This window comes from Mauremys mutica, chromosome 8 (assembly GCF_020497125.1).
Source record: "Mauremys mutica isolate MM-2020 ecotype Southern chromosome 8, ASM2049712v1, whole genome shotgun sequence".
Classification (NCBI taxonomy): Eukaryota; Metazoa; Chordata; order Testudines; family Geoemydidae; genus Mauremys; species Mauremys mutica.
The window spans coordinates 95,673,330-95,695,582 of record NC_059079.1 but is presented as its reverse complement, the minus strand read 5'-3'; the positions used below and the strand labels follow the sequence as shown (position 1 = coordinate 95,695,582).

Sequence of the window (22,253 nt, the reverse complement as noted above, 5' to 3'; positions counted from 1 at the left end):
TATAAAAAAAATAATATGGAAACAAATCTACGTCAACTTTCAGAGTCCAGCTCCTGTTGCTCCAAGATTACAGACCCTTACTACCTGAACTAAAGGAGAATCTCCATGATTAGCCATCAAGGGGCTATGACACACTGTTGAGCAATTATGATTCTGTTGAGTTGTAATATTGAAGATTCTCTTTTAATTCAAGTATTAAGGGTCTAATCTTGTAAGTAGTTGAATGCTGTCTCTATTTTACACATTAGGGTAGCACACAGTTCTCCAAAGCACCACTGACTATTCCACTTATGTGAAGAGGTATTTTGTTATGCAATGCATCAGCTTCTATATTATTGTTATTTGGGAGGCATCACTCTATATAATTTATTTACTTTAAAAACAGAGAAAGGTTTCTTAAGCTAAGTAAATTATATAGACTGTTGCTCTCCAAATAACAACAGAACTGTCCATCTATATGTTGCATAAGGAGATACTCCCTTCACATTAGGGGAATATTCTGCCACTTAAATGCTCCAACTGGTGAAACAGTCAGGATGCTTTACAGTTGATTTAACAGAAGATACCATCAGCATCTTAATGAATCTTCTTTCAAAGCCTACCTGTTGAGGGGGAAGGTACTGTACATCTGGGGTCAGGCTTGGGTTATGGGGGGTTACAGATATGGTTTGCAAGGATGAAAAGATACATACATATCGCATAACCGGCATAGACCCAGATTGGGGTGCAGGTACTACCAAGAAGAATTAGCCACTAAGGATGAGATTGCTCCCTAGGCAAGTTATTCCCATATAGGGGCAGGAAAAGAGCTTGGGTTTACTGAGCATCCAGTTTCTTGAAATGGTGTGGCATTCTGGATCTGGAAGAAACTGGATGTAGATTCCTAAGGATACCCTTCCTCAAATCAGAGGAGGCACAGGGAAATGTGACAGACCCTATGCCTTCATGCTGACTCTCCTTCCCAGCTGTCACTGACTCTTGGTGGTATAGCTTGGCAGAGGCCATACTACAAGGGGTTCTCTGCAAGCCGGTGCCCCAGAACCTGCCCAAATAGGGTTACCACTTACAAAGGGAAAGAAAGGGGCAAGTTAACGTTGACCAGAGCAGCATTAGCTTACCCTAGTAGTTTGGGTTTTGAGGGGTATACAGCTTCCTCCACAGGACCCTGTCTCTTCCCCACCCCCACCCCAAATCCTATGAACACAGATCAGCCAGTGGGGATGGGGAGAAAGGCAAACAATACCATGGAGGCAGCACTCCACGGCTTCTTTTCAGGCCTGGCTCCACTAGATCCTCATTGCCTCGCCACATGCCAGCAGGGGCGGGCTCAGGAGTGAGCCAGGCGAGGCGGCAGCACGGGGAGGCAGGAGTGTGACAGCAGAGGGAGGGCGGCAGCGGCGGGGGAAGGGAAGTGGTTGGCGCTGAGCAGGCAGCAGCCAGTGACCCGGCAGCGCTGCGCTTGCGAACCTCCGCCTCCAGCAGCGGCAGCGGGAGCAGCAGCAGGGGCGGGCGGCGCCCAGTGAGTGTGGGAGGCCGGCAGGGGTGGCTGAGCGGAGCCGCGCCACTTCCAGAGCCGCCCCGACCTGTGTCGGGACCCTCCGACCCCAGCCAGCCCCGCGGGGCCTCCGCCCGGTCTCCTCTCTCCGCCTGCCACTCCCTCTCCAGCGCCATGGCGGCGGCGGCGGCCGCCGAGCCCAGCAGCGGCCGATACCAGCAGGTGAGGCCCGGCAGGGCGGGTACGCGAGCGTCGCGGCTTTCTAGGCCGCCCGGCGGGGATTGTGGGGCTCCAGGGAGAGCCGATCCCCCGCCCCGGCCGAGAGAGGGAGCGGTCGCGGTGGGGAACCGGGGCGGGGAGCAGAGGGAGGGTGACCCCCCCAGCCAGGCCCGCCCCCCGGGGCTCTGCCGGGCACCCCGAGCCGCGGGCCTAGGGGCCGCGAGAATCAGCCGCCCCTGCCCTGGGCGTGGGGCTGCGAGCACCCAGAGCGACACACCGCTGCCACCCGCCTGAACCCCTCCCTGCCCCTTACAGCCTTGTGGGAGGGCAGCCGAGAGCCCGGGCTTGGGAGACCCTCCAAGGAAAACTACCGTACGGATTGTAACCCCCCCACCCCCTCCAAAAGTCAGTGCCGGTGCCTTGGCCGAGAGCCCAGGACACACCTGAAAATTACAGGCTGGGGGGGTGGAACTAGACAGTAGCCTCCCGGAACAGAAGCCATCCCCTCGCTCCACGTGATTCAGGCTTTCTGTGGGAAGGAAATGTATATTGCTTGGAACATGTGTCTAGCAAAATATTTGAGACACATAACTCTAAACTAGATAGACAAAGGCCTCAGTCCTGCAACTGACAGTATGAGTGGACCCTCATACCCACACATTGCAACAGGTAGAGTTGGGGCCTTAATTAAAACAGAGGAGAATATGATAAGTATAAAAGCATTACAAAAATCTTTTGATTCTGTATATAGTTTCCGTTCCTAGTTTCAGTTTTGGTTTCACACAGTATTGCTCACAACAGGAGAACTCACACCCAGAACTCTGAAAAAAGAGGTTGTGATCCAGGTACACGAGTCAGCACTGCACATTTGTTTTATGTCACGTAGCTGATGCCTAACGCTGCACCGAAGAGGTTAATACGGCCTTTAGGAAACAAACATTTTGTGTTTGTCTTGCTTTAGTTGCCCTTCTTGGTGTAAAGATTTCTAGAAAGTGGCTGGTTTAAAACATACCGTTTGGGGCTCCAACTACCACATTTTAATAAACTCTTATGACTTTATTAAGACTCACTTCTTATCATCATCAAGCCCAGGCCTGAGGAAGAGCTCTGTGTAGCTCAAAATCTTGTGCCTCTCACCAACAGAAGTTGGTCCAATCAGAGAGATTACCTCACTCACCTTATCTCCTAATATCCTGGGACCAACACAGTTACAATAACACTGCACACTTTATCAGCATCAAATTCTGCTCCATAAACTGAACCTTTTGTCAACTGCAGTCCCCTGTCTGCCAGATTTTCTTCCTCTAGTACAGCACGCCAACCCCACCAAACGAACTGAAGTCAGGTCCAGTATCAGGTTTCACACCAGTCCATGGGAAAGCTCTGACTTTCTCCTCCTCTGAGACCTCCACTGTGCTGTGCTCTCACCTTTCACACTGACATCAGCATTCCACCTGGCTTCTACTCCTGTTTTTTTGACCTTGGGCAAACAATTTAAAGTCTGTATGCTTCAGTTTCTTCATCTGTAAAATGGGGATGATAATATTAATAAAGGGCCACGTGCTCTTTCTACTGACGTACTGTGGAAGGGTAAAATATTTTTTTCATTTTCATTGTTAATGGTTAATCTGCCCATTGTTAATGGTTAATCTAGACTTGCGCAGAGACTGGACATAAAAGTCATTTAAGAAGTGATGCTTTATTCACAAGATTCCAAAGGTTTAATTACTAAATAGCACAAGTCACTGTTTGATTCAGGTGACAATGACTCTGTCTAGTCTCATGTTAAAGTACCATTCAAACAATAAAAGTTACACACACACATGTAGAGCTAAAACATAACTAGCGGTACCTTATTATTTGGTTGCTTATAACGTGGCTTAGGTGGTGTTACAAGGCAGGAAGACAATGGTTGGGTGGCTATAACCACCCGAGCAATGTACAATTTTTACTCATTTGAATCTCATGGATAACTTCAAATGGTTTGAAACAGATCTCCACCGACCCATCACTATTTACCAGTGGGCAGTTTTTCTGTGCTGTAATAAGGTAAGCACCCAATCCTGCAATTGGATCCACTAGCATGGAACCCCATTGACTTCAGTAGGACTGTGCCCAGCCCATGGGTCTGCACTAATAGATCCAATTGCAGGATCAGGGCTAACATACATAATTGAGATGTGTACTATGGAAGCTTTAAAAACAAACAAACAAAAAACCTCTAGGTCATTGAGTGTGCATGCCAAGGCTCACGTGAGTGAAACAGTTGATGATAGCAGCTCATCATGGAAATGCTGAGAGGATTTTAATCTCTCTAATTTTTTGTTATAGGTAGCAGACAAATACTGAGGTTCATCACCATGTCTACCCTGGCAACAGAACCTACAGTCTTCTTGCTTTCCCACAGAAAAAGCTTGTGACTCCCAGTTCCCTCTGAAGAATGAGCAGTGTCTGTGCTGGGTCACTAACAGTACCTGCAACTCTAGTTGCTACTGTTTTGCAATTGTAACTGAAAAGGTAATGAAATTGCAAAGGTGGTTTTTTTTGTTTTTGTTTTTTTTAAAGCACCTTTAAATTGTTTACTGAAACGGTATAGAAATCCACCAACATGATGTCTGTTTGGGGTCTGTGTGTTCTTGCTTGTCATTTGAAATAATTGTAATGAAAAATATATTTTTAGATGTACCCAGTAGGTGATAAGCAACAAAGAGTCCTGTGGCACCTTAAAGACTAACAGATGTATTGGAGCATGAGCTTTCGTGGGTGAATACCCACTTCGCCAGACGCATGTAGGTGATAGTCAGTCTACTGAACGAGAGCTACACTGTTACTACTTCCTTCCCCTCTCCTGTCTTTGTCCCTTCTTTGGTCTGTGGTTCCATCTCAAGCATTAACAAAGTGCCGTCTTGATACTATTAACACTCCATTGCATATTTCAATCTACAGTGTTCTTCAGTCTCAGACTTTCTAAGAGTTGGTTTCTCATTATCAAAGTTTTGAAGAGAGACATTATTTTGTAACTTTAAAATTGCCAACAAATGATAGAACATGTGCAGGATCTTTAACCTGAAGAAAGAGTAATTATGTTTGGTAGTGTTTTCATGTTTTATTGTTTCTTCTAAATTTCTTCTAAATTCCAGTAACATTAAATATATACATTAACAGACCGTTAGACTTCTCTGTTTAGTCCTAACTGATTTTTTTGGTTGGTTTTCTTAATTCTGCAGAAAAGTTAAATGTCTTCACAAGATAAGGAAGCTCAGGAGGATGAGCTGCTGGCTCTAGCTAGTATTTATGATGAAGATGAATTTAAGAGGGCAGACTCTGCCCAAGGAGGAGAAACAAGAATTTGTCTGGAGTTGCCCCAAAACTTCAAAATATTTGTGAGAGGTGAGTCCAGATGTTTTGCATTATGTTGAAATTAGGTTTTATTAGAATAGTCTATTTTCATACACATGTTCCAAAGGTGGTTACCCAAACAGTCTTCATTTTCTCTTCTTAGAACTTTGAGGTCATGAACAGTTTATCACAAATTACAGCTGGGATGGGTATCAAACATACCTACCTATAACTTCACAATGTTATTCTTGCTTTAAGATCAAAACTAAAGAGGGTGGACTTTTAAATTTCAAATATAGTAGCTTCCTAGAATGGAATTTTTAATGGTTTGTTCAAATTACTTGCTAAGGAGAATTCATCTGTTGTTTCAAAATACTTTTTTTCCCCTAAAATATTTTAAATTAAAGTTGGAATATTTTTGTGTGAATTGAGCATGCATTAGACCATGGGGGACCCTTGGAGCAAACTAGTCTAGGTCTTTAGGTGTTGTTTTAATGTCCATCTGGTGTGCTTTTGCATTGTATTGCATTTCTGTAGTGCCTTTCATCTGAGACTGTGTTTTGAACAGGGCTATTTTTTTTTTCTTTTACACGTGTGCACTTTGCAATTTTTTTTGTTTTGTTTTTGACTCTTTAAATTAAAAAAAAACGAAAACAGAGAATTAGTAGTTAGTGAAATAAAACAATTTCCTACCAGTGTACTCATTTACTCACTGGGCTGACCATGGAGCAAGCTGGGCTGTGTCTGCCTGGGCAGAGCTAGGACTGCCCCTGCGCCAGAGGCCTTGGCATAGGCAGGACATCAGCGCCAAACCCAGGGCTCATGTGGTCTGTGCGGGTTGGACCAAGTCACACTGCTGGCGGGCTACCACACTGCTTGGCTGTTGCTGCCAAGTAACTAGAGGGGCCTGGAGCTGCGTGGGAGACACCGAACAGTTCCGCCTCCTGTCTCTCCTTCCCCGCGAGCACGCCCAGGGGCTTGGTGCTGCCCTCCAGAGCTGGGCGTCGCAGCCCCGTGCCGGCAGGAGCAAGCAGCGGGCGTTGGGTTGGGGGGGTGAGAGAGGGGGCTGCTCGGTCTCTCAAGCCAGGGCACAATCACCTCCGCTCCCCCGGCGCCAGTCCCAGTCTGAAATGGCTGTAGCAGCCCTGCCCACCGTCCCACGTCTTGCTATGCAGCGCGGGAAGGGGAGGAGGCTCTGAGAGCAGGGCTGCAGCCCGGCTCCCACACTGGCTTAGGGCCCTCGTGGCTGGAGGGTCAGCGGACCCCGGGGAGCCTGGCTTGGGGCAGCCTCAGCAACACCCCAAAGTCCTGGGCGGTCACCCGGCGGTGTGGCCGGGGACAGAGCTAGCTGTAGCTCTCACATGGAGCGAGCTGGGGCAGCTGTGGGGTTCGGCTGCTGGGGCCTGAGGCAGAGCAGCCGGCCGCTGATGATTACAGGACAGTGTCCCCAGGCCTCCCACTCCCCGGGACACCTGCGAGCCAGCCACAGGCTCGGCCTGCACAGTGGCACGAGTTCGGCTCAGCCCGGGCTGCTGCTCCCCTCCCCGGGCAGGAGGCGGCGTAGGGAGGTGGAGGTGGAGGTGGGGACAAGCCGAGGAGAAGCCTGAAGGCGGCGCTGGAGGAGCGGCCCGCCCTGCCGCTACGTTCCGCTGCCACCCCCTACGCTCCGCGACCGGGGCAGGGCTGCGCTACTGCCTCCTGCCTGAGGGGGGGCTGGCCGCTGCCCATGGGAGAGCAGCAGGGACATGCTCCCCACTGAGCCGGGTCCTCCTGCCCCGCCGCACAGCTGCGACGGCACCCGGTCAGAGAACAACAGAGCGGTTGGGATCCAGCCCAGGACACTGCCTCAGGTCGGATCTGGGGCCCCAGCATTATGCCGCCCCTGATAATTTTGCCACCCCAAGCACCTGCTTGTTTTTCTGGTGCCTAGAGCCGCCCCTGGTTTTGAAATATTAGTTAAAGAACACTGTCAATTGAAATATGATACTTCTCTTTGGGAAAAAAATTGCCTACTGTTGCAGGTAACACCGAGCATTACTATAACTGTCAGTTTCAAGAAAATATTATTTTGTATTTGTTCAGGTGATTTAATTTGTTTATTTGACACCATTGTGCATGTGTAGCTGGCTTCCTTGGTTCCCATATGCAATCATTCAGTTTCCCTTGTTTGTATGGGTCAAACTCAGCAACACAAATAACAGATAACAAACCCGCACTTTTAAACATTTGGCAGAGGGACTTGAAATTACTTCTAATTCTGTTTTTAATTTGACTATTTTTCAAGTTAATTGTGTCCTTTTAAGCTTCCCAATCTGTGAAGTGGTTAATAACTCCATCAGAGGTGCCTCTGCTTCAGTTTACCTATTAACAAGGTCGTACAGTGAAACAGTGACAGCTCCTCAATGCTGTGCTCTGTCCACTAGACACTCCCTTCTCTGGAAAGAGCTCTGAAATAGGAATTTGCTTTTTCTCTAAGGAAAACTGTCTATGATAAATGATCAAAATTAGAGAGGCTTGTTCCTTTTCTTGTTCTTAGAACAACAAAGTATATTTACCCTTATTCTTGAGGATTTGCCTTTCCAGACTAACTGGTTTGTGATTTGTCTGACAGATCATAGTACTAGCAAAGTCAATATTCACTGATTCAGCCACCAGCACACAACTGTTTATGAAATGTTATAGCACTAAAAAGGCACATTGTTTACTTAAGTCTGAGTAAAGCAGTTAAACTAAAAATTTATCAAATGAAAAGAAGTTTCTTGGGAACTTTATCTTACAGTTAAACTGCATTAGGCTGCAACACCTATAATCATAGTTCTGTTGATCTCTCTCTCTTTCTCTCTCTCTCCTTGTGTCAATCAATTGTCTTTGGTTCAGGAAGTCCCACAGAGTGTCTCCAGAACAGTGGATATGAATACACAATTTGCTTTCTGCCTCCACTTGTACTGAATTTTGAACTCCCACCAGATTACCCATCAGTCTCTCCGCCTGTGTTCACACTCAGCAGCAAGTGGCTCTCCCCGACCCAGGTTTGCTTTAAAATCTTTTTGGCACTTCTTGTACCTTTCAGGAACATAAAAAAAATTTCTTGTAAATGCAGCGGGTGAAGGAATAGTTGGATAGAACTTTGCTTTCAACATCCAGGTTCAGTTGGAGGAAACAATTAGCATCATGAAATATAATACATACTTCTAATGAATTGTGTAAGAAGTAGTTTTTATTGGCGCCCTTTGCCAACAGTCTCTTTCTCTTCATGCTGCAAGATTCTTAAAGATAAAGGATGGGATTTTCAAAAGAATCTTAATTACTTAGATGCACAAGTCTCATAGAAAATCAATAGAATTTAGGCTGCTAAATCATTTAGAGTAAAATTTTTAAAAGCATTTAAGTGACTAAGTCCCACTGACTGTCAATGAAACGTAGACTTTCAAGTGCTGAGATCATTTTTGAAAATATGACTGTTCCTAAGTCACTTATGGCCAGAATTTTAAAGGTACTAAAGATGCAGAGAGATGCATAGTGGCATTTTTAGACGTCCCTAGGTGATTAACACCCATTGATTTCAATGGGTATTGGGCACCTAACGTGCTTTAGGTGCTTTGTAAACCTTACTGGGTGCTTATCTGCATCTATCGGCACCTATTTGGAAATCTGGCCTTTAGGCACTTTTGAAAATCCCCGTCGTAGGGATTTGATGTCCTGTTTCATCTCTGCTTATATCCTGTGCATTATAGAGTAGGTATATGTGAATATAAATACACTGTGCTGTGCAAATACAGCCTATACCTGAAAATCTTTTGTATTGTGTCTCATGAGACTCAGGTGCCTTCCACCGTTTAAGAAGGGCAGGTATTAATGTATAAATATTCTTCTTGAAATTCTTTTTTTTTTTTTTTTTTTTTTTTTACTATTTAAGAGTAAGATACTGTAAAATATTTTCTTGAAGAACAAAATTTTTTAGTGAAAGAACACAAGTGTGTGTATTTTTAAAATCTCTGGAGAGAGGAATAGCTCTGTCAACAGCAGCTAAAGATCTTGAGATGCTGTTAGGACTGTTAGCCCCAGAATTTAACCTGCCTTTTCTGATGTTAGTAAACATGTGATGCTATTAACCCAGCATTTGAGAGCAATCCAAAAATAACAATCCAGGATGCACGTGTGGATAGAGAGCCGTCTTCCCTGAGGACACTTCTATTTCAAACTTGCAAGAAAGAGAGCAAGTGGATTATAAAAATAATGTAACTTTAAAGCATTTTGAATGTGCTTATTCAAAAACACATTATCAGAACTAACTGTGTACGAGATGTATACATTTTTAAAAAATTACACAAACCAAAAACCTGCATTAGGTAGTGAGATTATACAGGACAACAACCCATATCTTTTCATAGGTGGAAGAATGCATCCATATGTTTGGGTACAGTGGGTAAAACATCTGGATACTTCCAATTGAATTCTTTATTATTGCATTAACTTTTTCTAATGTTACTGGATATTTGCAAAATAGCTGGTATCCCTTGAATAAAAATTGTCTAACATGGAGCTATATCTGTTGAATTCTTTGCTGTGCAGCAGTGAGTTTATATAAAACAAGCATGTCATCTAGATTTTTTCCCATAAATGAACTAAAATTTCAGTTGCATAGGCCTTTATTTCTTGTATGCTGTTATTGTATTACAGTAGCATCTACGGGCAAGCTCCATTGTGGTAGTCAGTGTACAAATAATTCCACTGAATATTGTGATCAAAACATTGTGCCTGATCATACAACTAGACTGTGCACCTAGAGTTCATTGTTGAGCAGTGGAGAATTTAGTAAGAGCAGCACAAACTTGGTATGTGGAGGGATGTCCCTTGTTTGTAAATTATACGTTGGAGTTATTAAAGTTAACATTTATTTTCCTTCTATAGCCTGCTGTATAAGATATCAGGGAGGAAGATAGAGATTCAGTTTCTTTCCGTAGATTAGGCTTTTTCAGAGTAAACATCATCCAATTAACATGTCCAGTTTTTAGTCTTTGGGAAATGTGCACTCAGGTGAGGTGATCACATTTGAGTTAACTTGACTTTTACTGAAACAGCAATAATCGTTGTCTGAATTAACATGCAGTAATTGTAGCATGAGCTGTTTCAATGCATGAGCAGTGATTGGTTAGTATAATTTGGAAGAGAGGAACTAAAGGTTATGAATGGAAACTTGCTAATCGGCCAAGAATTCAGACTGTCTTCAAAGTGCACTGCTGCTAGTGAACTAACACTCACAACAAATAAAGTTAGTTGCAAGATAAGCAGAATACTCATATCCTAACTATGCTTAAATTACTAAGGAAACTGGAATACTAAAATTTCACTGCAAGTCAGGGAGAAGTAGAAGAGGAGGAAGTCTCTGGTACAAAGCAGATGTCTATTCCAGTACACAACATTAGAATGTGTTCATTGTTTGAAAGTCCAAAAGGCAAATGCCTGCACTAATTCATACAGCATGTAATATCTATTGTATATACAGATTTTAATGTTTTAAATAACACCATTAAAGTACATCAGATGATAAAACACTTAAAGCATTATTCTTAAAACCATACGTGAGTAGTTGGCTGAATCTTGAATTGGCTTCCAAATGTGCTACATTTAGTCTAGTCAGGATAATGAGGCTGACTACTTTCATTAAACTCAGAACTTCAAAGTTGAGATTGTAAATATGCATCGTAGTTACTTTGTTTTGGTTGTTCACTAAAAATAACTTCCTCCTGTAACCCAAAATATCTGTATATAGGTCTGGCAGTAATTAGAGTGTTCTTACCTATTCACTTCAAAGGAAATGAGTTCTGATTATGATACAGGTGGCTTTTAATTTATAAATTTAAATATGACTGCAAAGGTGGTGGGAAATTAGGTGTCAATTTTTTCTGCCTTATGATTTATGAAGAAGGCAAGATGATATTCAAAATTAGTTTTTCCTGTATGTTTTTTACTTTTGAAATTGAGGCCTTGTCCTACCCCATCTTTCCTGGAAGATTCTGTGGACCAATTTGGATATCAGATTATCAAGCAAGTGAAAACTGATTTGAGAAGGGGAGTGATTTTAACCGACTGTTTAAAACTTCTGTTCTGTGTACCTATTTAATTCAGACATGGAGGGAACAATTGGAAGGAAATGTATGTTTAAGATTGAGCACCCTGACAACTAAGGACTCAAAAACCGAACAAAAATCCCACCCAGCGTATAGCTGAGTCCTCAATTAAAAATAGGGAAGACAAGACCTGACATTTTGATACTTCTGAGGGAAGATCCAACAGGAGAGAGACTTGAAAACAAACTCTTCAAGCTTTCTTTAAAGATAAAAAGGCCGGGCACCAGACATATTTTAAAAATATTTTCGCTAGGTCACCTTGAAGCAATTGTTATTTAATCCATACAGTAAAGCATATAGAACTGTTATCTATGTTACTTATCACATCATATAATTTTTATTTCTAAATCTACATTTCTTTACAATTACTTGCAATACTTTCTAATATTTTGTAATGCAGTAAACTTTTTCTGTATAGCATAAGATGTAGATTGAGGATTTATGCTGATTGAGGAGGTTAGCAAGTGATCAAGTGAGGGTGTAAAGTGATGCTCTCTTACAGTTTCCCAATGAGTACAAACAACAAAGACCTTGTTAAACTAAATTAGTTCATGGCCTAAACTTGAAATCTGAAGCTGCCTTAAAAGGTACCATATGAGAGGGAAATTGTTCTAAGATAAGTCAGGAGTTGTTGGAAGATGGAGCTGTTCTTTTTGGGTTCTAAGCTCAAACTTTTCTTTTCTAGCTTACTGCACTTTGCAAGCACTTAGACAACTTGTGGGAAGAGAACCGAGACTGTGTGGTCTTGTTCGCCTGGATGCAGTTTCTTAAGGAAGAAACACTAGCTTACCTGAACATCACCTCCCCATATGAACTAAAACTGTGCCATCGAGAAAATGGGCAGAGCAGGACATCTGTGTTTCCTCTGAATGCTGAGCTGGATGGTTGTGGTGCAGCAGGTGCTGCAACAGGACAAGAAGAAATCCTTGATGAAAGAGCTGTACAGGATGTGGAGTCTCTGTCAAGTCTGATAGGGGAAATCTTGGACTTTGATCAGGCTCAGCAGAAAAAATGCTTTAACAGTAAAATGTTCTTGTGCAGCATCTGTTTTTCTGAGAAGCTGGGTAGTGAATGTATGTACTTCATGAAGTGCAGGCATATATACTGCAAATCCTGTTTAAAGGACTACTTTGAAATTCAGATCAGGGATGGTCAGGTCCACTGCCTCAGCTGTCCAGAACCAAAGTGTTCTTCTGTTGCTACTCCTGGCCAGGTAATAGCAGAAGTATATAATCAATGCATGCACACCTCTAGCTTACTACAAAGCTGAATTGTATATAATTGATTTTTGCTCAAACCATAGTAATTAAAGTACAGAGTCTTTTCATGCTACCCAGAGGCCACTTACACACTCCTGAGTGAAAATTAGATCACCTGGCACCAGTTTTGCCCACTGTTAGTTTCAGATGTCTTTTGGACACCAATTTGAATTAATATGATCCCACTGACTGTGCTAATTGTTTTCACTGTGGGACTGTCAGTGCCCAGTATTTGAATTGCTAGTGAATCTCTTCTTCAGAATACTTAATACAGAAGCTGCAGATGTAATTAGAGTATCATCAATAACTTGCATACTTTAGAGTCATGAGAGTCATGTTTTAAAATGTGCTAAAGCAAATTCAAACTAGTTGTTGGTACCCATGTCCTAAAAAAGTTTTTTCTACCAGAGCTAATAGATTGAACATCTGAATCCAGCAAATATAATGTTCTATCTTTTTGTTTAGGTTAAGGAACTGGTTGGAGAGGAGTTGTTTGCACGTTATGATCGCCTACTTCTGCAGTCCAGCTTGGACTTGATGGCAGACGTGGTATATTGTCCTCGTCCATGCTGTCAGACTCCAGTGATGCAAGAGCCAGGTTGCACCATGGGCATATGTTCCAGTTGCAACTATGCCTTCTGTACCCTCTGTAAAATGTCTTATCATGGAGTCTCTCCATGTAAAGTCACTGCAGGTGAGTTGCACTGTTTTGGAAATGGAACACACAGAGAATTGCAGCTTTCACTTTAGAATACAGTGACTTTAAGTAGATACTCAGAAACATTTCTAGGCGTAAGTGAGTTGACACCTTTGTCTGTCTGTGTGGTGGTACTCTCTGTCTAATGAGGATGAGAGGTTAAATGTAGTTGAAGAGCTGGCCTCTGCCCTGAAGAGTTTACAGTTGAATGTCTAGACATGCTGCAACAAGTTAGATGAACAAATGACACAGTTCAGAAGGACAGTGGTTATGGCATTGTAGTTGCTCACTATACCCATTTGTATATCTTGAGGTTTCTAAAAGCAAAATTATGATCGATAACTTAGAAGGAAATATGATACACAGAGTACCTTCCGGTTTCCCACAGTGGCTGGTAGCAAACGCTTGAGGGTAGGTACAAGAAACCCTAAAGTGGACATTTATGGAATAACATGTCCACAGGAAGTTTCTTCCAGCCTTTGAGGAGTTTACCCATATGCCATGAAGCATGAGGGTTTATATTCCACACATTTTAAAATCCATACTAATGTAACTCAAAATATTATCTATATAAATGTCCATTTCTTTTTTTGAATCTTGTTGAGCATTTGGCCTTGATGTCTTGTGATAGAGTTCCACTAAATGTATGGTGTTAGCAAAAAATATTTCCTTTCATCAATTTTTAATACGCTACCTATTTCAATTTTATTGACAGTCCTTATTACAAGAGAGGGTAAATAGAAGTGTCTAATCTACTGTATACCTTTATCGTGTACACTCTTATTTGTCTCCCCTCTGAACTAAACAATCCTAATCTTTTCAGTCGCATGTCATATGAATTTTATTTCCATGCCTGTAATTGTTTTGGTCACAAACCTTTTATTTCCTCTTTAAGGTTATTCAAGTAGGGTGACTGGAACACAGCATTCCCGGCAAAGGCGATTCATATAATGGAATTGCAATATTTTCAATATAAACTTTCATTCTGTACCTCGTGCATCCTACCATTTTGTTTGCTTTTTTAACTGCAGCTGCACATTGAGCAGATATTTATGAAATAGTAGAAGGAACATCTTGTTGAGAATCTCAAACATAACGTGTTTAAAAGAGAGATATAAAGTACTTGTCCCTGGTGTGTTCTGTTTTGTTGGTCCTGGAGTTTCCACAGCTGAGAGGTGGTAGATTATACTAGTATATAGTATATACTGGGTAGAACTTCTGGGTGGCTGTTGCTGCCTCATTCTCTTATCACGATTATTGGGATCCTCTTGACCCTTGCAATCTTTGGAATCTCCTGGATTATGTTTACAATGAGTTTGGCTGATCGTCTTAGCTAAGAGTGTGACTTCCATATGCAGTGCGGTATGTAAGGCTAATGTGTTGTTCTGTGTCTATAGTTCACTCCTTAGAAAAGCGAATGGATTTGCGTAATGAGTACCAAGAAGCAGATGAGGCCACTAAAATATTTCTGGAGCAGTGCTATGGCAAAGGAGGGATTCGGAAAGCCCTTGAGGAGCTGGAAAGTAAAGAATGGCTAGAAAAGAACTCAAGGGCCTGCCCTCATTGTGGCATTCGTGTACAGGTGAGTTTATTGGGCCAAACTTGGAGAATGACATTTGTTCTTAATTGTTACTGTCGTATGTTGCTAATGCAATTCACTATGGGGACCAGTGCCAGGGAATTAGGACTTTCATTCGTAGGTTCCATATGATTCCATTTGTAACTCATCGCTGCTGCTGGCTACTCTAGTCTTACTTTTGAGTGTTACATTTAATAAAAAGTAGGTATTTTCAGTTTTTAAAGGTATTCATCAGTAGTTCCCCAGGTGCTGGTAATTGCCAACAAACAGTTCAGGAAAAAGTGAGGATTCCAGTTTGTTTAGTAATGCAGCCAAATAATGCTGCTGTGACACAGGCTACTGGTTCACAAACAGGGAAGGACATTCACCAATACTGTAGACTTACACTTGTAATAGAGCTTGTCCTCACTTCTGCAGCCAGCAGAAGCAGTTGGCATTACAGTAAGAGGAAACTCCTCCTGTGGGTACACATCTCCTGAAACCAGACTGAAGTGGGGAGAATGCAACAGACCTCACAAGGATACTAGATTTTTATGGTCCATTTTGTGATTTGGTTGAATCAGGCTCCCTGTACCACAAAGGCAGGCAGTGCTCCGCAGACTCCAGGGAGATTCTTTTGCCACCAAATATTCTGTAAACTAGGGAAAAGTGTACTGAGCTGGGAGCCAAAAGACCATAATTTCAAACCTCACTTCTACTGATTGCTGTTAGTATTTCCATCCATTTCAGACTTTAATATTGACCATGGCCTTGTATCCCAATCCTAGAAGGCAGTCCAAGTATTCGTCTCCCATTGTGCAGATAAATTAACAGATTATCCCAAGTCACTTCAAGGAGAATTGGGAAGAAGACAGGTCTGTAATATAGCAGAATCAAGTTTTAGCCACTTTGCAACACTGCCTTTCAGGCTGAATATGCCAAAACAATGTATTTTGATTATCCTATCTATGTGCCAGTCCCTTTCCAGAGCCAGAGATAGAACCCAGGAATCCTGATGTAGTATTATACTGCTATCTAACAAATAGCTGTGTAACTGTCTGGCATAATTGTCTTAGGTAACTTAGGTCCCCCCTTTAGTGGCTAGTCCGCATGGAGGATAATTACTCCTATAGTTCAAGTAGGCAGGGATCTGTGCTGGGGATCTGAAGATCCAGAGCTCAGACCCAGCTGGTGACCTTATTGTTGAATGAAATAACTGGTGATGAAAAGTTATTTATTTTGAATAAAATTGTTCGTTTAGTCATACAGTGGCTAAAAAGTCTATAAAAAAACTTTTATAGTTAAATTTTTTTGTAGTCTGTCAAAGTTGGTGTGATGTAGTAAAATGCTGTACAGATGTTCCATTTCTGAAAATACACGTTTCTGTCGTTTGTGGCATACTGATTGCTGGTGTTGCACAAAGGCAGGTTTGAAGGCTTAGAAGTGACATGAGATGGGATAGCTCAGTGGTTTGTGAGTTCAATCCTTGAGGGGGCCATTTAGGGATCTGGGGCAAGAATCAATACTTGGTCCTGCTAGTGAAGGCAGGGGGCTGGACTCGATGACCTTTCAAGGTCCCTTCCAGTTCTATGAGATAGGTATATCTCCATATATATTATATGGTTAATTCTTACTGCTATTCCCTGTTTGTTTCCCCCACCAGAAACGAGATGGTTGTAACAAGATGATATGCACTGGCTGCAGGCAGTACTTCTGCTGGCTTTGTATGGGTTGTCTGTCTTGGGCGAAACCATATGGGCACTTCAGAGATAAATCTTCCCCATGCTTTAAGCGGTACGTATTCACAATATATGCCCTCAAACACAGTACAAGCTCCATATGTATAGCATTTTTCTTGCAAGCCCCCCTTCCTCCCTAAATAATTTTTCACTTAATTACATAGCTAGTTACAAAGTTTAAATACAAATGAGAGAAATTTTGAGATGTAGGCAAAAGAATAAAATGTTTTCAGATATGATTTGCAATATGGTATGCCTTTGAGGGATTTTTTTTCACTGTTGTTGGAATGGTTCATTTTCATGTATAGGTTGCTCAGATATGACAATGGTGAATCTGGTATAAATATGTAGGAAGGCAGCGCTAAAGGAACTGCAGAACTGGAGACAAATGCCATCAGCATTGGGATTGTGTGGAAGAATAGAGGAGATCATTGCTACTTGGGTAGATGGTAGGGGAAGTGGATGAGAGGAGTATTAGCATGAAAGCTTGGTTCACTGACTTGCATTCTGTATCTTGGAATGTTTTGCTAATCAAGCAGGATCAAAGAATTCTTTAAAATTATATTCCATTCCCAAATCTTTCTGGGCATGTATAATATACCCCTCACTGTGGTATGTAAGTGTCATATCAAATTAATACTAAGACACATTTTTCATCCCTCCATTGCTTATTCTGCTTTCTTAAGTGGATGTGTTCAGTAATATTTATCTCCAGAGGAAATGTTGCTGGTCACTGTACAGCCATTTTTGAAGTAAATGCTGTGCAAAGAGGCGTGTCATGCATTATGCTGTAAAGGCAACAAGATGTGGACTCTTCCTAACCTCTAGTGGTAGGAACTTCCCAGCAACAGGGCATTGGCTGTAGAAGGCACGATGACCATTGGCTCCTGAAAATTTTGCTCTGGGCTTCATCAGCCTTAACAAAACCTTTGATCACAGAAAGTTTTCACAAACGAAACCAGTGTCTTGTCTTATAGCCAGGCTTCCAACCATTGAGGGCTTTAAAGATTAGCACTAGGATGTTGAGTCTCTTACATTAGACATTGTATTGATGCTTCCATGGGAGGGAATGGGAGTCAGGACTTCCGAGTTCTATTCCTTGTCCTCGGATAAATGAAAGTCAGTAGCAAAAGTCATCCACTTTCTGTGCCTCAATTTGCCTGCTTGTAAAATGGGGAAAGGATCTATGTTCAGAGAATTGTTAATGACTGGACTTTCTGGCCTATGCTGATTGGCTGTTTGCTCCAACCCTCCCTCTTCCTCCCCCACCGTCTCTTCTCCTCTCCTCAGTTTCACTCCACAATTCCCCTTCCCTGCCCCATCCGTCTTACCCACCATCCCTTCAATGTTCTGTCTCCCTTCTCCTTTCTTTCCAGTTAGCTTATTCCCTCCTAATTTAAACCCACACCCCAAAAAATAGATTAATCATTGAACTAATTTGATGTGTTTGCTGCATCACATTTTTCACTCTTGTGTTACACCCCATTCTTCTACCCTTGTCTACTTAGATTGTAAACACTTCAGGACAAGGTACTCTCAACTACTGTGTTTGAACAGTGCCTAGCACGATGGGGCTCTCTTCCAGTTTGGTCTTAGGCAGTACCATAATAAAAATGATTAATAATAATACTCTCTGGGGTCTTTAGAGGCTTAATTATCATTTATTTTTATTACCATAGTGCCTAGGAGCCCTAGTCATGGACCAGGACACCATTGTACTAGGCACTGTTGTTCGTTTAGAAATGCAAAATATTTTATTTGACTCAACTTTGGCTGTTGCAATACATGCATTTCAATGAAATGACAAAAATAAAGAAGCTGCAAAGTTCAAATCATAGTTTCAAATTCAAGTTGCTGTTCATTAGTGATTCCTAATACAGATTCTTGCCTGTCCCACAGGTTGTATTAAGCTATGAATGTTGATGCTGAAGATGAAGACTAATTATGTTCTGTATCACCTAATGCTGAAGAAACCAGAAATGAATCTCTTCTGCTTACGTCAAGTTTGTTTGCCGTCATATGATGAGTGGTAACACTTCACACTGCAGGCTGCTTACACAACCATTTGGATGCTGTTGCCACCAACAGAAGAGACCAATTCCCTTCTCTTCTAGTGGTTTAGGTCTGTTTAGTGCTAAACAGAGTGAACAAACTGTCATCCGAAGGCTTAACAAATGGTTGAGAAACTCTGAATACCATAATGTGCCCCTTTTTCTGAAACACATCCTAGAAATTTCTGTTTTGGAATTTCTCCTGGAAGTTTGGCCTTGCAAGGATCTCTGGATTCCATCCTACATACTTGGCAGTAATCTTTCCTATCACTGAGGTGGGCTACACGTACTCTCCTTGGAGCCCTTTGGTGAAGCTGCTTGTGTCCATTGCAGGAAGACTATTAAACATAGCATAAGAATTTCTCCCTTCTCTCTGAGACTGAGCCAGTTGCTTTCATAGCATTTCCTGACCTGGATCCAAACTGATTTTTCTGTGGTGGCTCACTGCTCTAACACTGACACACTTCACTGGGGTGGTAGAGGTTGATAAATTGCAGAATTTTTGCCCCCCATTCCCTCTCCTTCTCCCATCCTCCCACCACCACAGAGTGGATCTAATGCCTGGGTCCGGTGTAGAAAGTTACTGACAAACATTTCCTGTTTTCATAACTCTCACTCTTCTTGATTCAGTTTCAGTAATTCATTTCCATATTGCTATCATATCTTAACAGGGAAGGAATTTATAGGGTCTGGTGATTATTTTCATAATGATGGATATTAACAGTCTGTGTGCCCAATCTGAAATTCTGTGCAGTCTTTCTTGACTCAAATATTAATGAGGTGCTTAAATAAAAGAAAAGCAACCTCAGACACTGAACTGAAATTTTACAGGTACACAATCGTGACTTGAATCCCCTAACTGCATGTTTTTCCTTCTCAATTTCTAGTTAAATTTTTTTGTGAAATTATCTCCTTTGGCCAAAGACCTCTAAATAAATGTCCGGGAGTAATGGGCAGCCTTCCATCTGAACTAGCTCACTCATCCACACTCTCATACTTCAAAATACGAAGTTATTGGAAAACCAGTTCTCCCAACCCTGTAGATTTACAAGCAGTCTTAAATGTGAGAACATGCTTGGATTACATTTTTAGAAATACTTTTTCATCTGTAAGATAGGCTAGAAAACAGCTGCTTTGACTTTTTAATGAGACATGTACCTTGTTCAAAATAAGACAGCAGGGCCTGAATGGCTCAGGAGCTAGGTTATGATACAGAGAGTCAAGGTCAACTCTTCATATGCAGTTTTTACTCAGATGTCTGTCTAGCTGAATTGAGTAAATAGTTTTAGTCCATTTCTGGAAGGGATAAAGATTCCTGTTACACAACTCACTATCATGCTTGGTATCTTGAGAGAGTGTCTGCCTCCTAATCTCTCTCAATCTACCTGTTAGTTTTCAAAGCATTATTTGCAGAAATAGCCATGAGATATTATGCAGTAAAAAGATTGGTAAGTTTTTATCCTTTTAAAATCATGTTTTAAGGTTTCAAAAGAGCCTTGTTCCTCAGCTTTGTAAAAAGGATGTAAATCTATATTACCACGATGAATTAAGAGGGAGATGAATAAATGTCATTTAAAAATTTAGATTTGTTTTTAACTGTAGAACATGCATCTAGGCTCAGTGCTTTTGCTGCTAATTTCACATCCTAGACATTAACTTGCCATTTCCTTCTGTGGACAATTTGTGATGCTCAATGCTGTAGTATATGTTACGGTCTTTGGCAATCAGACTGCTAAGAGCCAAGTTCTGGCCTTAGGTATGTGTGTAAAGATTGACAAGTTATGGAAGCTGGAATAGTTCTAGCTACTTAACAGTATCTTACCCATAGCTGTTAGAGGGCCCAAGTTATGGTTCAAGCAAAATATTTAATTTTTCTGCAGCAGCTCTGTAAACTTTTCTAGCAGGAGCATCTCTCCTTACGGTGTATGACCTGCTTTAAAAATGGGCGTCCAGTTTTTCTGGTGCAATTTCACACAAATTTAGGATGAAGGCAAAATTCTTGCAACAATGGAAGCTAGTTTGAAGGAGTCAAGTATCAGAGGGGTAGCCGTGTTAGTCTGGATCTGTGAAAGCAGCAAAGAGTCTTGTGGCACCTTATAGACAGACGTATTGGAGCATGAGCTTTCGTTGGTGAATACCCACTTCGTCAGATGCATGTACTAAAACGTCTGTTAGGCTATAAGGTGCCACAAGACTCTTTGCTGCTTTTAGCTTAAGGAGGTGGCTCTGGAATTGAGTAAACATGCTTTCTTGCCTATTTTTACAAGTTGCTTTTTAAATCCAGAGGTGGTAGTAGACAAAATGATGTATAGACAGCCCAGACTTGCATCACTTCTTAGGTTCCGCCATATAGCGAGCAATGTGTTGTGATTGTTTTGTCTCAGTTAACTTTTAAATGAAGTGTTGAGAGTAAAATTTTCAAGAGCACCAAAGTCCTATGCACATCCAGGGAGTCCTAAGTAACTTAACTACTCTTGAATTTACCTCCAGTTCTACTTCCATCTCTTCCTCTTTCCACAGAAGCCCTTTTCAGTGGGCGGTGACAATCCTTACCATCAAGCTTTGCCCGCTAATCATCTTTCTGACACACGAGCATCTCTTTCCCCTACAATTATTTCTGTCTGGCCTTCCAGGATGTTTTAATTCCTAATAAAACTTTGAGAGTTAGTGGGTAAAGACAGTCAACATGACTCAGTTTATTTGGATTAAAAAATACTGCATTTAATGTAGAAAGTTACATTATGGATAGTTTGTAGGATTTCCATGTAAACAAATACATATCCCCCACTTAAAAAACAGCACCAGTGATTTACACTTCAGTAGTTTGATGTAAGCCCTTTTGGTAGTAGTAAGGGAAAAACCAATAGAGTTTTGGAAGTAGCAAGGTCTATAGCAGTAGATGGTTTCATTCATCACAAAGTGGATTTAGGTGGTTAAATATATGGGCTAAGTTCATGGACAGCTGAATTACAACAGGTCTCTTTGCATAGACTCATAGACTTTAAGGTCAGAAGGGACCATTATGATCATCTAGTCTGACCTCCTGCACAATGCAGGCCACAGAATCTCACCCACCCACTCCTATAACAAACAAGCACTATGTCTACATCCTTCTTGGTTTCTTGTTATAATTTTGTACAACTCTGTTAATGAACTTCTTGAAAGCAACATGTTCATCTTTGGTGGCTTCTCGTGTGTCCGGTATTTCCATTCCTTCAGTCTGGGGTGGGATGGGATCTGAGTTACTACAGAGAATTCTTTCCTGGGTGCTGGCTGGTGAGTCTTGCCCACATGCTCAGGGTTTAACTGATCGCCATATTTGGGGTCGGGAAGGAATTTTCCTCCAGGGCAGATTGACAGAGGCCCTGGAGGTTTTTCGCCTTCCTCTGTAGCATGGGGCACAGGTCACTTGCTGGAGGATTCTCTGCAGCTTGAGGTCTTTCAAACCACAATTTGAGGACTTCAATAACTCAGACATAGGTTAGGGTTTATACCACCATGACTTATAAGGAAAGGCAAGAGGTGAACTGGCTAGAAGATTTGGGGAGGGCAATTGGCCCTACCCTGCTGCAACTAACAGAATACTTAACGGCATGGGGGGAAAACTGAAGCCACAGATATTTAGACTTGATTGCTATTGTCTAATGACAGTACCTTAGTCTTGACATACAGTGAAATTCAGATAATGTTTGGATTTTTAGAATTCCGACCATGAAGTGAAATAGTAGCCAGAGTTACACAGATGGATAAGGAACTATTGCTGTT

General features: G+C 41.9%; 3 protein-coding genes across 3 annotated transcripts in view; all 3 read left to right on the top strand.

Annotated features, from left to right (window-relative positions):
- Positions 1-1,588: 1,588 nt before the first annotated feature.
- LOC123376572 (E3 ubiquitin-protein ligase RNF14-like) overlaps positions 1,589-22,253 on the top strand; it is a 75,417-nt gene continuing 54,752 nt past the window's right edge. The window contains exon 1 of the mRNA XM_045028667.1: positions 1,589-1,717. The gene's annotated coding sequence lies outside the window, so the exon portion shown is untranslated. The remainder of the gene's footprint in view (positions 1,718-22,253) is intronic.
- NDFIP1 (Nedd4 family interacting protein 1) overlaps positions 1,613-22,253 on the top strand; it is a 134,165-nt gene continuing 113,524 nt past the window's right edge. Inside the window, exon 1 of the mRNA XM_045028682.1 lies at positions 1,613-1,717. Within this exon, the coding sequence (XP_044884617.1) occupies positions 1,670-1,717 (48 nt within the window). The 5' untranslated portion in view covers positions 1,613-1,669. The remainder of the gene's footprint in view (positions 1,718-22,253) is intronic.
- On the top strand, positions 4,069-20,071 carry LOC123376573 (E3 ubiquitin-protein ligase RNF14-like). Its single transcript, XM_045028671.1, has 8 exons — positions 4,069-4,231; positions 4,942-5,104; positions 7,931-8,082; positions 11,870-12,397; positions 12,909-13,137; positions 14,550-14,722; positions 16,362-16,492; positions 18,337-20,071. The coding sequence occupies exons 2-8, from the start codon at positions 4,951-4,953 to the stop codon at positions 18,344-18,346; spliced, it is 1,377 nt and encodes a 458-aa protein (XP_044884606.1). The 5' UTR covers positions 4,069-4,231; positions 4,942-4,950; the 3' UTR covers positions 18,347-20,071.